This window comes from Macaca fascicularis, chromosome 1, assembly GCF_037993035.2.
Source record: "Macaca fascicularis isolate 582-1 chromosome 1, T2T-MFA8v1.1".
Taxonomy (NCBI): Eukaryota; Metazoa; Chordata; class Mammalia; order Primates; family Cercopithecidae; genus Macaca; species Macaca fascicularis.
Window position 1 is genome coordinate 14,800,614 of NC_088375.1, and position 14,858 is coordinate 14,815,471.

General features: G+C 47.1%; 1 protein-coding gene across 3 annotated transcripts in view; it reads right to left on the minus strand.

Annotated features, from left to right (window-relative positions):
• Nucleotides 1-1,836: 1,836 nt before the first annotated feature.
• The window catches only part of SLC35F3 (solute carrier family 35 member F3), a 408,926-nt gene continuing 395,904 nt past the window's right edge, over nucleotides 1,837-14,858 (minus strand). For all 3 annotated transcript variants that reach the window (XM_073995034.1, XM_045391581.3, XM_005539757.5), the window contains 4 exons: nucleotides 9,922-10,047; nucleotides 7,704-7,896; nucleotides 6,168-6,257; nucleotides 1,837-3,326 (listed from right to left, as the gene is read on the minus strand). In XM_073995034.1, coding sequence (XP_073851135.1) covers nucleotides 3,091-3,326; nucleotides 6,168-6,257; nucleotides 7,704-7,896; nucleotides 9,922-10,047 — 645 coding nt within the window. In that variant the 3' untranslated portion in view covers nucleotides 1,837-3,090. The remainder of the gene's footprint in view (nucleotides 3,327-6,167; nucleotides 6,258-7,703; nucleotides 7,897-9,921; nucleotides 10,048-14,858) is intronic.

The window sequence follows — 14,858 nt, forward strand, 5'->3', positions numbered from 1 at the left end:
ACCCTTCATAGTCCCTTTAAACATTTCGATAAAATGCATGTGCCATAAAATTTACCGTTTAAACTTTTTAAGCGTACAGTTCTGTGGCATTAAGTACGTTCACATTGTTCAACAATCGCTACCAGGTTATTTTCATCTTTGCAAACTGAAACTGTATGCCCACTAAACAATAACTCTCCATTTACCCTCTCCCCAGCCACTGGCAACCAGCATTCTGCTTCTGTCTCTATGAGTTTGACTACTCCAGGAATCTCATATAAGTGGACTCAGACAGTATTTGTCCTTTTGTAACTGGCTTATTTCACACAGCATAATGTCTTCAAGGTTCAACATATTGTAGCATGTGTCAGAATTTCCTCCTCCTCCTCCTTCTGCTCCTCCTCCTCCTTTTCCTCCTCTCCTTCCTCCTCCTCCTTCTTTTTTGAGACAGGGTCTTGCTTTGTTGCCCAGGCTGGAGTGTAGTGGTGTGATCAAAGCTCATTGCAGCCTCCAACGCTTGGGCTCAAAGGATCGTCTTGCCTCAGTCTCTCGAATAACCAGGGGTACAGGCATGCACCACCATGCCCAGCTAATTTTTGAGTTTTTATTTTTGTAAAGAGAGGGCCTCACTATGCTGCCCATGCTGGTCTTGAACTCTTGGCTTCAAAGGACCCTCCTGCCTCCACCTCCCAAAGTGCTGGGATTACGGGTGTGAGCCACTACACCTGGCTCAGATTTTCTTTCGTTTTCAAGTGGAATAGTATTCCACTGTATGGCTGTGCCACATTTTCTTTATCCACTCATCTGTCAATGGGCACGTGGGTTGCTTCCACCTTTGGTTGTTGTGAAGAGTGTTGCCGCGAATGTGGGTGTGCACGTAGCCCTTTGAGTCCATGGTCTCAACTCCTTTGGGTTTTCATGATCATTTTTGCCCAACGGGAGAATAAGATAAACCTACCTTAAGGCAGGGCTTTCCCACTTTTTCATGTTCAGGCTTACAAAGGAAATACCTGTTTGTCTCCCTGGGATTTGGAGCCTCAACAGGGTGGTGGAGGTGACTAGCCCAGCATCCTGCTGCCCCAGCTGCCCACTCCCAGACATGCTTGGACACACTGGGTAGGGGAGCTCTCTGCTCTGGATAACAAGATTCTCCAGGTTTAGAGTCCATGTGTCAAGTGGTCCGTGTGGTGCATGGAGTATAGATGCTCTAGGTGTGGGTGATGGGATGAGGTGTATGAAAAAGGCTCTCACTTCCCCTTGGCTCACACCCCTTCCTAGAGTTGGCCCTCTGTAGCCCTAGAATGAGACCCACTGGCTCTCATAGCCCCCGGCATAGCAGCTGCTTGGAACAGCTGCATAATGTTACTGAAGTGGATCAATCAAATTATCCAAAAAGCCAGCATTAGGTTAGGATGCCCGAGGCAGGCAGGCGGCTGTGGGGGCTGAGCTGGAAGACTGGACTGGGGCTGCCGCTCTGGGCGGCACTTAGGGACCAGTGTAAACTGAGCTGCGGATCCCGTTCAGAAGAAAAAGTGAGAAGGAAGCCACAGGCAGGGCTGAGCAGAGGGCAGGTACCTTGAGGGAGAGGGAGAGGAACAGGGAGAAGGAGGGGAGGGAGAGGCTGCCCCAGGACTTAGAGCTTCTGTGAGGCTTTGGGGATGCTTCTGCATTTCACTTTTGCAAAAGTCAATTCTATCGACATTACAGTCTCCTTCCCTTGAGGCAGATGGGCTGGCTTACCCACCTTGAAGGTTCTTAGGGGCAGGTGCAGTTGAGAAAAAGCCAGAACGTGGGGAGGACTGCTTCCGGACTGGTGCAGTGGGAAAGAATGGCCACCAAGACAGCACTGAATGCTTCTTTTTCAAATATTTTATTAATCTGTTTGGCCAAACAGGTAATGGAAACTGAGAATAATAATTTGCTAAAAACTTCAGGTCATGAATGCCCCTTTCCCCCAGGAAACAAAAGACTCCATGGTTACAGAATGCACCATTGGGTTATGACAACATTTCAAAATAATGTTTCCATTTCATATGTAACAATGTAAACTTCAAAAATAGTAAACTCTAACCCCTGACCCTCTTTACAGATCTATCACAGATAGAATTTTCTGGCAGACCTAAATTGTGTAAGTAAACAGCCTGGTGCTTAAAAGTTTCATAAAAAGGTTTACAGATTTCAGTAAATAATTTTTCAGTCTTGGTCAGGAAGTAAAAGCAGCCAGCAATTCCCCTCCTGCACAAGGTACCTTATATGGGTATTGTACACCCTGGGCCACACTCCGTATACACTGGCCATCAGCTCTGTCATTTTTGTACACAGACATACACATATATAGAGAGTTTTATTTGTTTCTAAAGATTTTTACATCTAAATTATAAGACGGCGCCAGTGACGTATCACGTCACCTCGCTTCACATAGGTAAAGACGAAAATTCTGTAGAAGGCACTGTGATTTCTCTTGCACGATCTTACACAGACACATGAGAGCAGGCCAGCCGGGGCTTGGACTTATCTTGTCCTTCCTGGTACCTAGCACAGACCTGTCCTCTGATAGTTTTTGATGTTCATCATCCATTTCTGCCTTGCCTCTTCACATCCCAGACATCCTTCCCTCCCTTCTTCCATCCCTCCATCCATCCATCCATCCATCCATCCATCCAAATAAATTGACAGTTATCTTTTGGTTCATTGAAACTCCTTAAAATTAAGAGTACAGCTCTGGTATAAAACAAAATATGACCTACCATAGCTGAAAAATAATCACAGTGTACAATGTCATGTTCAGTTGCTAAGATTCTAAACACTTGCCCTGACTTGTCAAGAACGTCAGCCATCCAAAACGATCTATGCAGGGATCTTTTAAACCCACTTTACATTCGTTGGAAAAGCACTGAGAGGTTCTTCTTTCCTCTTTTGTATTGAATTGGTACCCTTTAGTGGAAGGTCTGATGTGGAAAAGTGCAAGCAAATTGGACATGCCAATAAATACCATAGAACTTACCGCAGATGACCAAAACTGTACAGGTATGTACACCTTACCCAACTGAGGTTCCTCCCGGCAGGAATAGACCTCCCAGTCATTACCACCGAGTTCTAGAGGAGTTGGTGTTAGCGGGCGAAGGAAGGGCGGGCTCTTCTGTTCTTGCTCTGAGGTCCTGAGCTCAGGTCGGCAGCGCCCTCTGCAGGCTCCTCCTTCTTCCTCACTTTGAGGCGGGTGAGCAGCTTGATCAACCACACATCCCACTCCTCTGGCAGGAGCAGGAGGAGAAAACCCAGGCCGATGATGATGATGGCGATGACACGGACCCCATTGAAGACAATCTGACTGGTGTAGTGATCAATCACTGTGGGAGACAGAGCATGGAGGTTACCCAGCTGCAGGGCTGGGGGCATGTCCCCGGAGAGCGGGCAGGGTCTGGGGGCATCCTCCTCTGCCTGGCAGTGTTGTGGTCTTGCCTGGACCATAGGATTCTCCTCAGTATGATTTTGTTTCAGGTGGGCTGGGGTTACCTCTCGTAAGTCACCCTTAACTTTATAAAACCTCTCTGGTATGAGGCCTTGCATTTGTATGTCACCTCCCAAAACTGACTTGATAGTTCAAACATTGATATATGTGATTAAAAAAAGTGAATGAAGGGCAATTGAGGAGATGAGAGAGAGAGAGAGAGAGAGAGAGAGAGAGAGATTACACACACACACACACACATATTTGACCCTTGAATAACATGGGTTTGAACTGTACAGATCCACTTACATGTAGATTTTCTTCCACCTCTGCCACACTAAGACAGAAAGACCAGCCCCTCCTCTTCCTTCTCCTCCTCAGCCTACTCAGTGTGAAGATGACCGTGAAGATGAAGACCTTTATGATAGCCCACTTCCACTTAACGGGTAGCAAATAGACTTTCTCTTTCTTATGATTTTCTTAATAACATTTTCTTTTCTTCAGCTTTATTGTAAGAGTACAATATATCATACAAATAACACACACGACATATGTGAATCAACTGCTTTTCATCAGCAAGGCTTCTGGTCAACAGTACCCCATTAGTAGTTAAGTTTTTGGGGAACTGACAGTTGTATGTGGATTTTCAACTATTCAGGGGTTGGTGCCCCCAATCTCTCTACGTTGTTCAAGGGTCAACTGTATTTTTTTGTTTTTTTTGAGACAGTGTCTCACTGTCATGCAAGCTGGAGTGCAGTGGTGCGATCAGGGCTCACTGTAACCTCCACTTCCTGGGCTCTAGTGATCCTCCCATCCAGCCTCCTGAGTAGCTGGGACTATAGGTGCCACCACACCTGGCTAATTTTTGTTATTATTATTATTATTATTTTGTAGAGATGGGGTTTTGTCATGTTGCTCAGGCTGGTGGAGAACTCCTGGGCTCAAGCGATCGTCCCACCTTGGCCTCCCAAAGTGCTAGGATTACAGGCGTGAGCTCCCGTGCCTGGTCCGTATTTCAGTTTTTAATATTGGTTAAACATTCTGTTAATCCAGCAGATAAGGAGAACGAACCAGCCAGTCCTGTGAGCAGATGTCAGGGAGAACCCAAAAGCCGGGCAATGACTCTGCTTTGACAAGTGAGATATGCAGCAGGTTCCCCGGCTTCTCGCTTCCAATCAAGAGTGGCCTGGGATTCCTTTTTTGGACTCATCATTAAACCTTTTATGTTGCAGGTAAGTAATGAAAAATTATTTTAATTACTCTCTCAAACACCTGGCCATATTGTACACTCAGAGTAAGTTTCTATACAAGACAACTGGAACATGCCTTCTGGAGACAGGAACACGGTGTGACTACAAACTAAAGATGCAAAGAATGTAGGGGGAGAATGGTGACAAGAGATTTTTCAGAAGCCTGCAGTGTCTGGACCATTTTCCTTTTTTACCAGCTGTCTAGGAGCTCAGGTGCTTTCTGCATTTTGAAATGCTGTCTCATTGATTATTTCATCTGGTTGTCACATCAACCGAGGTAGCAAGGGTCGGTATGATTTCTCATTTGCAGGGGAGGCAAGCTAAGGCTCAGAGAGCAGATGAGTTGGGACCACAGATCTCCAGGTGGGCTGTGGTGGTGCTGGGCCCGAGCCCTGTCTCCTGACGCCTCCCCCAGGCCTGGTACTGCCGCCGCTGTGAGGCAGTCCTTCCACAGGAGTCTGGGCTGTGGTGGGGCAGAGAGGTCCAGGGCCTGTGGAATGGGAGCGGTGGGAAACATGGGGAAAGGCTTGCGAAATTGGGGTGCCTGCAGGCATACTCACCACCACATTGAACAGGATAAGGGTTTGCCATTCCCTTGGGGTTGGGGGTGGCGGTGATCTTTTAATGGCCTGGAAGTGGCAGGATTTGGGAGGTGGATTTGGAGGAAGCTGTGCCAGGGACAAAGGAGTGAGTGTTCTGAGGAGGACAGATTCACAGCCCTTTTCTCGCTGAGAGAAGGATGCCTAGGGAGGTCAGGTGTGAGGCTAGGAGGTTCTGGGAAGAAAATCCAAAATTCCCATCCGTGTGAGCCAGGAAAAGGAAGGTGGTGAGGGGCAGGTGAAGACAAGCTTCTGAAAGAGCTGTCAACTGTGTGCACCTTGGCAACAAGTCCCCAGGGGAAAACAAAGGGCGGTCCCGAGTTCCTGGGCAACGGACGTTCCCTCCCTGTCTTCCTGGAGGTCAGGGAAAATCACGTTCATGCTTCTTCAGCTTGTCAGCGTGAATCTACCTCATGCCTTGAGCAAATTTTCTCCCCCAGAAAGTTACCTGCAAAAGTTACATTTTTTTCTGCTACATAATTGCCTACATTTTTTAATAATGCTGATGAGATTCATTTCTGCTCCCCATACCAGTTAGATCCAGATGGCTTTAGACTTACTGTATCTTGAAGTGGTATGTGAAAATCAGCCCATTATGGAGAAAATATTGCGTATATAATGACTATTAACATTTCACCTAAATGCTTTTATTTATTTATTTATTTTTGGCAGATGGTTAAACACGCATTCTATAGGAGACACAGCAAGAATATATGTAAGTATGTATGTGAGAGTATGTGTGTGTATGAGTGTGTGTGTATGCATGTGTGTATGTGTGTGCATGTGTGAGTGTATGAATGTGTGTATGTATGAGTGTGTGTGTGTGTGTGTGTGAGTAGGTGACTGAGTGTGTGTGCTTATGTGCAGATATAGAAAGCCGCATAGAGTTACCTGCATTCACAGGTACGCTGAGGACGATTCCAAGAGACATCAGAGTGGGATATGTAACAGCAATTCCAAAATTTAATACAATATTGAATGCTGAAATAAAGAATGTAAATAACGAGTGTTATTCACGACTGCTCTGTACTTTACCTCCCTGCTGGCCTATCTGACCCAGGTTTCGCTGATGGGGCTGGAGTCATAGGAGTTACAATGACCCTTTGCTCTGATTCAGTGAACTCAGAGTTCGTCTGGGGGTTCCAGGACTTGGGACCAGGAGCAGACACTCTGAGTACTCAGCCCCTCTGTTCCCTGATTTTGAAGAAGGGAAATAAGTTTGGAAATGGTAACCATTGAGAAGGTGACTGGGACCATCTTACCAGTTTTGCTTTTCTCTGCTGCTGGCAATGAACAGGAGCTCTGGGAATTTTTTTTTTTTTTTTTTTTTTTTTTTTGTGAGGCACGGTCTTGCACTATCACCCAGGCTGGAGTGTAGCACACTGTGGTGCAATCACAGCTCACTGCAGCCTCAACCCCTCTGCTCAAGTGATCCTCCCCCTTTAGCCTCTTGAGTAGCTGGCACTACAGATGCACACCACTGCACCTGGCTAATTTTTAAATGTTTATTGGAGATGAGGTCTCATCATGTTTCCCAGGCTGTTCTTGAACTCCTGGGCTCAAGCGATCCTCCCGCCTTGGCCTCCCAAAGTGCTGGGATTATAGGCATGAGCCATTGTGCCTGGCTGTGTTTTTAGATGGAAATTGGATAAGTCACCTCCTTGGTTGCATTCCTGCCTAGCTCTAGACTTATATCAAGTAATGGAGACAATGATGATGATGACATTAATAATAATGATAATCTATGGTATTCTATAGTATTTATTGAACATTGACACTTATCAGGCAATTTTTTTTTTTTTTTTTTTTTTTTGAGATGAAGTCTTGCTCTGTCCCCCAGGCTGGAGTGCAGTGGTGTGATCTCGGCTCACTGCAAGCTCCGCCTCCCAGGTTCACTCCATTCTCCTGCCTCAGCCTCCTGAGTAGCTGGGACTACAAGCGCCCGCCACCACGCTCAGCTAAGTTTTTGTATTTTTAGTAGAGACGGGGTTTCACCGTGTTAGCCAGGATGGTCTCAATCTCCTGATGTTGTGATCTGCCCGCCTCGGCCTCCCAAAGTGCTGGGATTACAGGCATGAGCCACCGCACCTGGCCCTTATCAGGCAACGTTTTAAGAGCTCTGCAGGTGTTAATTTACCAGCTCCTTGCTGTACTATGCTTAGTAGGTAACATGCAACACACTGGGCTATTAGTTCATTATTCAGAGCAGCAGTGACCACTGTGACTACTACATTGATACTGGTTCTGGAATTCGAATCCAATGTCATCATTTCAAAGACTACTTTGTGAAACAGAAATATCTTAAAAACCGGTGAGAACTAAAGAATAGCAATGAGCACTGTTGTCTGCCTTCAGGGAACATGTTTCCTAAGGGTCCTCTGCTGGTAATTGCTTTCTGGGAATTCTGGACAGCTGGTCACCACTTACTCAATAAGAGAACTGAAAATCCACAAAGATTTCCCCATGGAATGTCATCAAAAGAGCTCCAGTATTCCACTTTGGTAAAGTAGAGGATAATAGGAATGCAGGTGATGAAGAGGATGTTAAACACACCCAAGATGGACAAAAATAAGGCGGCTTCTCCAAACTTAGCACTGCCCAGGAGGAGCTTGAACAAAACCTGTAGGAGAAAGCAGAGGAGGACGGGGTGAAGGCTCACCTCAGACCCCAACATGATGTAAGTGAAGCAGAGTTCACTCCACAACGCTGGGGTTGCACTGCAGGATGGAAACCAGATTCCAGGCGAATTCCATGGGGTTTGACCTGTGTTCATTTGCACACATATTCAAATCCCAGTGACATGGCAGAGGAGAGTTGCTCTTTGGTTATAGAGAAAGCATCTTTGGGAGTCATGGGTTTTCATACTAGGTTTGATTTGTCTGTGTTGTGTTCCTGACACTACATCACTCAAAAACATCTGCCATGATTACACATCCTCTCAGAGACCCCTAGAAGGGATCCTTGACCCTGTATAAGCAGGTTGAACACCACTGCTCCCAAGAAAGAGTGCTCTGGCTGCAAAGACATTTTCTGTAAATCAAGGGTGGAGGGATTTTGCTCATATCTGCTCCATCCCACCATGTCCATTCCAGAAATGGCATGGGTTTTAGTGGAATGCACCAAACTTTTATTTTCTTGCACCTGTTCTTTTTTGCACATCATTTCAGGGGTTTGGAAGGCCAGGAGGAGAGGGCAAATGTGATGGGAGTGGCCAGGAGCTGAACTGAGAGATGCAGGTGGCCCCAGGGCAGCTCCTGTGCTGAGTGAGCTGTGGTCTAATTTGAGTCTCCCCATCGTTGTCTCCCTCACTTTTCCTGCTTTCTCTTTGTTCAGCCATTTCCCAACTCATTCATGTATTTCCTAAAAGATGTGCAGGAAGTATGGACGGGGAAGTAAATGGCTTTCAGCCTCTCACTTAGGAGGCCCCATGGACAAGTTGCAGGTGGTAGAGGAGTTGGAGATGGGAATCTGAATCAGAATATTGTGTTCATTGTGGATTGTGTTTCTCCCTGTTTTTTTGCTCCTCATTAGGCCACAGCGATTTGAGTCTAGCAGAGTGTATGTAGCCTTCTAATATCTTCTGCATTTGGACGGTTGCTAGAGTCTCAGAGTGGTGCTCGATTATCGCATCTCCTCAGTGAGAGGTGTTCAGAGAAAGAAAATGACATGTGTGTCTTCCTCTGTGGGAGGTGAGGGCAGGGAGGTGATAAAGGATAAGGCTGAGTTATTTCACTTGCCCAAAACCAGAACACATGGTACTCACAGAGCTTGGGGAAAGAATGTCTTTTCTTATGACTCTCTACAGTACTTAAATTATATCGGTCCTATTGTCTGGATCCACAAAGGGCTGATAAGTCTCAAAACTAAAATCTCATTTCTCATTGGATCTTCTAGGTCAGTTCTCCAACTTGGAGTCCTGAAAATATTTGCATTCTCTGCAATGGATCTTAGGAGAAGGAGAGAGGAGGAGAAGGGAAGTGAGGGGGGAGAGCAGCCAGGAGACTTGATAAAGTAGGAGGTGAACAGAGAAAGGGACCTGAGTGCGGGAATAAAAATTTGTTTCCTCTAGACCTGAAGTTGGCAAGTGCTTTCCCATGGTTCCCAACATTTCATCAAAATACTTTATTATCCCCATATTACAGCTGTTGTACTTTTATTTATTTAGCCTTCAAGGCAGTACTGGAAATGCATATGGATTCATAGCGAGCAGTGGAGGCTGCAAAAACTGTGTGGGCAAAGATTTACATGACAAAGCTGCACCAGATATTCAAGTCTTCCCACCCCATAGGGTGGCAAATGATCTGAGCAAACACTGAGCTTGTCGGCTGCCATCAATGACGTCAGGAATCTGACTGTGCCTGTGCGGATGGGCACCACTCATTTTATCTCAGATGCTGCAACGATGTGGCTACAGATAGAAAGGCCCAGAGAGCCAAAGCCAAGAGCAGTGGCACACCTCCCCCTTGCCCTTGACTGAAGTCTCTGTCTGCCTGTTGCACAGTTGACTCCAGCTATCTAGAGCTGCCTGTCCTGAAGCACAAGTATCATCAGAAGCTCTTGAAAAGTAAAGGACCAGCCATCTAAAGCCGGCTGTGCTGGCTGAGGAGAGCCCAGCCAGCTGAGAGGGTTCGCTCCCCGCGCATACCTTGTAGAGGGCAGACATGGATGCTGAGGCCACCACCAGTGCGATGCCGATGACGGAGTGGCTGTGGAAGCCATCAGCGTAGGTCATCATCACAATGCCAGCGATGGCGAGGATGGCGGCCACAATCTGGACGGATGGAAGAAAATGCTGGTCAGGGAAGTCCGGATGGAGTCGGAGGGGCCACGCAAGCGCCAAAGACCCGGAAATGCACGTGGGGTTCGGCCACGTGAGGGGAAAATGGTGTCTCCTTTTTGTTCCTCCTTGGGGAGCAACAGGCAAAGGCTGACTCTTGTCTAAATTTTTGTTGCTGCTTAGGGCACTTAGCAAAGCTTGGCTTGGCCAAAGAACGGAAACTGCTGGCAGCAAGGAATGGGTGGCATGGTGGTGGCCAGTCACTGCGGTTCTTAGGGACCCGAGAAGGAGGTGGTCATGGTTGCAGTGGCAGGTTATTAAATGGACATGACAAGGCCTGGCAGATAATCCCTGGGCAGCCCCCGGAGATGACCTGAGTTCTTTCCCAGCCTTCTGAAAGTACCTCCTGTGACCTTGCTTTTATGTATTTCATATCTCAACAGGAAAGCCACTATGAGGACAGAAGATCTTGTCCCCATTTTCTACCCCAGCAGTGGGGCCTGACAGAATGTCACCTGCCAATCAATGCTACAAACAATGTCCTAACCTTGGAAGTGCGGTTCCTTTCCTCTGTAGCCGTAGGCTCCTCCACCCTACCCACCAAGGCTCCCCTCAATCCTGTTATTGTCCTGATACTGACTTCTCAGTTGGGACGGAGGCCTCATGGAGATGTACATATTACTCTTGTGCAAAGTGAAATTGCCAGAGTAAATAGGAGATAAACCATCTGGGACAATATTCCTCAAAGGGGAAAATGCACCAGCACAGAGAATCAATACAAGGACTGATCTGAGGTAGCCATGAAGCTCCAGAAATGTCACCAGGTGGGAGGTGGAGAGGGGGTTGCAGTCAGTAGAACAAATGTGTGCAGGAGAAGTTTCCACTTCTGGATTTACTGAGAATTTTATCCCTCTTATGAATCATTCAAAATCAACTTCAGCTGTCTAAAACAATATCAAATAGCTAAGGTTAACTGAGTGGTCATAGCATGTATGTTTCTATGTATGTTCTCATTTTGTACCACAGTAGATACTGTCATTCACCTCATTTTGTAGACATGAAAACTAGGCTCACAAAGCTTGCCAAACCTACACAGCTGGTATGTGGAAGAGCAGAGTCAGATTTCAGGTTTGCCTGACTGCAAAGTTGATAATTACATATATATACAGGAACGCATGATTCACATAGGAAGTACTGCCAACTTACTGTTAGATTCAAATTGAGGTTGCCTTTGTAGTTAAAACATAAGATGTTTAGGTTAGTGAAACATAACGTGGCTTAATCTCACGCAGTATGTCTGAGTTACGTACTTCTCTTAGCGTATACCTCATACGCTATATTTCTATACAATGCTGTATCCACCCTTAACGCAGAGGCATTGAGAGAGCAGGTGGTTATCGTGTACGAGAGAACTCCCTGGCCCAATCTGTCTGCGTGTTCTTTCTGGTATGGGAATTCACTTGTAGTCCGCCACACCGCTTTGCATCAGATATATGCCTACATTTCATATTCAAATGCTACATGTACTGTGTAAAAGTGTTCATTAAGAGAAAGAAACAGAGATAGCAATACCATAAGGGAATTTTTCCCCACAGGAAAATAAAAAAGGGAAAAGTGAGAAAGCAGGTGGGGAAAGGGTTGGTTTCTGCTCCAGAGCACACATGTAATGCAAGGGTGCTGCCAGCAACATGCCAACCGGGGCAGGCATCAGAGGACTCCCAGTGAAAAGACAGGAGAAAGGAATGGAGAGAAGAAAATGGCCCAATTCCAGAAGCTTGGTGCATCTCCCCTCTGGAGATACTCTTTGTTTGTTTCTTTTGTTTTGTTTTGTTTTGAGACAGATTCTTGCTCTGTCGTCCAGGCTGGAGTGCAATGGCACTATCTCGGCTCACTGCAGCCTCTGCCTCCAGGGTTCAAGTGATTTTCCTGCCTCAGCCTCCGGAGTAGCTGGGACTACAGGCGCCTGCCACCACACCTGGCTAAATTTTATATTTTTAGTAGAGATGGGGTTTCACCATGTTAACCAGGCTGGTCTCGGACTCCTGACCTCAGGTTATCCACACACCTTGGCTTTCCAAAGTGCTGGGATTACAGACATGAGCCATCACACCTGGCCTGGAGCTACTTTTTATTGAGCCTTTCCAGGCTTATGGCTGAAGTTGGAAGAAATGAAGGACAGTGAGGGGTGATTTTTTCTGAAGACTTGAAGGGCAGATTTCCAACCTCTTCCTCTCTTCTCTATTGATTAAATAATAAACAGCTAAAAGCTTCTGCCTGGGCTGCACTGTGTGGCTAAGCTGGGGGAAGGGACAAGGGGGTAGGAAATGAGAGCATGGTTGGCCATTGACCTTTTGGTCTGTTGAGATAAACATCAGAGGAGCCCGTGCCACTCCATCAGTTCATTCTGACAGACAGGCAGGGGACTCTGATCTCTTCCTCCACACCTCCCAGCCTTCTCCTGGGGGTCCCACCCACAAGGCACAGTGTTGACAGCCCTGGCTGTGGACCTTCCACTCTCCAGACATCAGCAGCCCTGCAACAACTGGCCCCATGTGCTGGGATGTGAACTGGGGCTCCTGCCTCACTCTCAATACGCTGTGGGGCGCAGCAGGGTTGGAACGTGCCCTGTGCCTTTGGGAGCAGAGCTCAAGATTCCTTCCTGATGCCTGGAATTCCTGTTAAGTTTCCAGTTCTATCTTTTAAAAAGTATGTGCATATGTTACATTTGACACCCTAACACATCTGAGTTTCTTGGTTTTCATGTGAAAATATTTTCTTGCCCATTTCCTGCACTAAAACAAACTCTCTAGGAAGGCCAGTCAAGTCCGCCCTGTGGTTCCATGTGCTCCACGTACATCTTCTCCCTACCGGGGCCCCTGGACAGGTGCTGAGGGTGGGTTTGGAATCATGACATCAGAGCTTCCTTGACCTCCCCATGCCTCTCTTTCCTTACACTTTCCTGTCCCCCTGGCCCTCAGTGTTCCCCACAGAACAATCCTAAAACAAAGCCTGATGGGTCACGGTGGCCCAAGACTGAGATGGGTAAGAACCACCACCTCTGCTTTGTCTGCTTTGTCTAGGGAACAGTTAGCTGGAGGTAAGGAAGGAACACAGGCCGGGGGTTGCTGCGTAGCGTCTTCATGTCCTCACCCAGCGTGGTGACCCACTGTCATAAACTGCCCGGCTGCCAGAGCTCCAGGTCTGAGTCCCACGCACCCAGGCATGAGTCACAGACACACCACTCATCTCCATGACAGTTCTGCTCCCTGCTCCCTGCTCCCTGGGGGGCTGAATGGGAAGGCAAGGGAAACCCTTGAGCCTTAAAGAGGAGAGAGGAGGGTTGGTGGTGCCCTAGGTGAGGTCTAATCACTGTTCAGACTAGGGCTCCTCCTGCTTAGTCTAGCTAAAAGGTGGCAAGGCCTGGAGCAGTGGCTCACACCTGTAATCTCAGTGCTTTGGGAGGCTGAGGCAGGCAGATTGCTTGGACCCATGAGTTCGAGACCAGCCTGGGCAACATGGTGAGGTTCTGTCTCTACAAAATATACAAAAAATTAGCTGGGCGCGGTGGCATGCCCCTGTACTACCAGCTACTCAGGAGGTTGAGGTGAAAGGATCACTTGAGCCCAGAAGGCTGAGGTTGCAGTGAGCTATGATAGCACCACTGCAATCCAGCCTGGGTGACGGAGTGAGATCCTGTCTCTGCAAAACAAACAAGCAAGCAAACAAACAAACAAACAAACAAAAAAGCCTAAAAAACAGCAAACAACAAAACATGGCGGGCTGCATGGTCTCTGCCAAACATAACCCCATTTGGAAGCTTTTTAGATTTGCACAGCTTCAGGTGATTTTACAAAAGGGAAAAATGGATTGATTTTTAATCATCCTTCCCCCAACTCTTTCCCTCTCAGCTCCTGGCCTGCTCTCATTGACTCAAGGAATACTGGAGTTTGGAGGGTACTGGGGGGATCCTCTAGTCCACCCCTTCTACATCTGAGAGTAGAAAGTCGCCTGGGCTGTGAGCTCCACCATTGCCTGTCCACTGTGTCTTTCCCTGTGCTGGGCTCAGGTTGCAGAGGGCAGCCCCCCACACAGAAGGGAGTCAGAACCAGATACCAGATACTGTTCGGGAATGGATGGCTCCTTTCGAAACACTTTAAACATTTTGATTATTGGAAACATCAGCTGGAATCTGATTGAGATGGGAAGTGATCTTGGAAAAAGGTCCATGATCCCCAGGAATATGCCGCTAGGGTTTGAGGACCCCATGGGTGACCTCTCAGCTCACCTTCTGGCTCGTTCCCCTGCCTTCCTGGTTTAAAGACCCTCACTGTGATGGGTGGTCCCGAACAGCCCTGAACAATCGGAGAATCTCACCTCCCATTTTCCTTGACATAGAGGCTGTGGGTGGTCTCACTCAGCCTAGTCACAGCTGATGGGCAGTGTACACCCAGGGTTCTACCTGCTCTCATCCTACTCTTGCTTTTGCTACATTAAACTGCCTCTCTAAATATTCATCCACCAACAAGAGAACGGGGCTGATCCATCAACCTCCTCCAATTGAGAAGGAATAATAAGAATAATGCCATTGAGAAAAGATACCACTTATTGAGTTTTATGTGCAAGGCATGCATCATCTTATTCTCACAACTGTTTTCTAAGATGAGTAGTAATATTCTCTCCATTTAACAGAGGGTCAGGGACATTTACTAGTTTGCTCAAGGTCCAAACAGCTTATAAGAGTGGAGCCAAGATCTGTGACCTTGTCATTAACTCTAGCCTAGGACATCTCCATTGCTGAGCTAGAA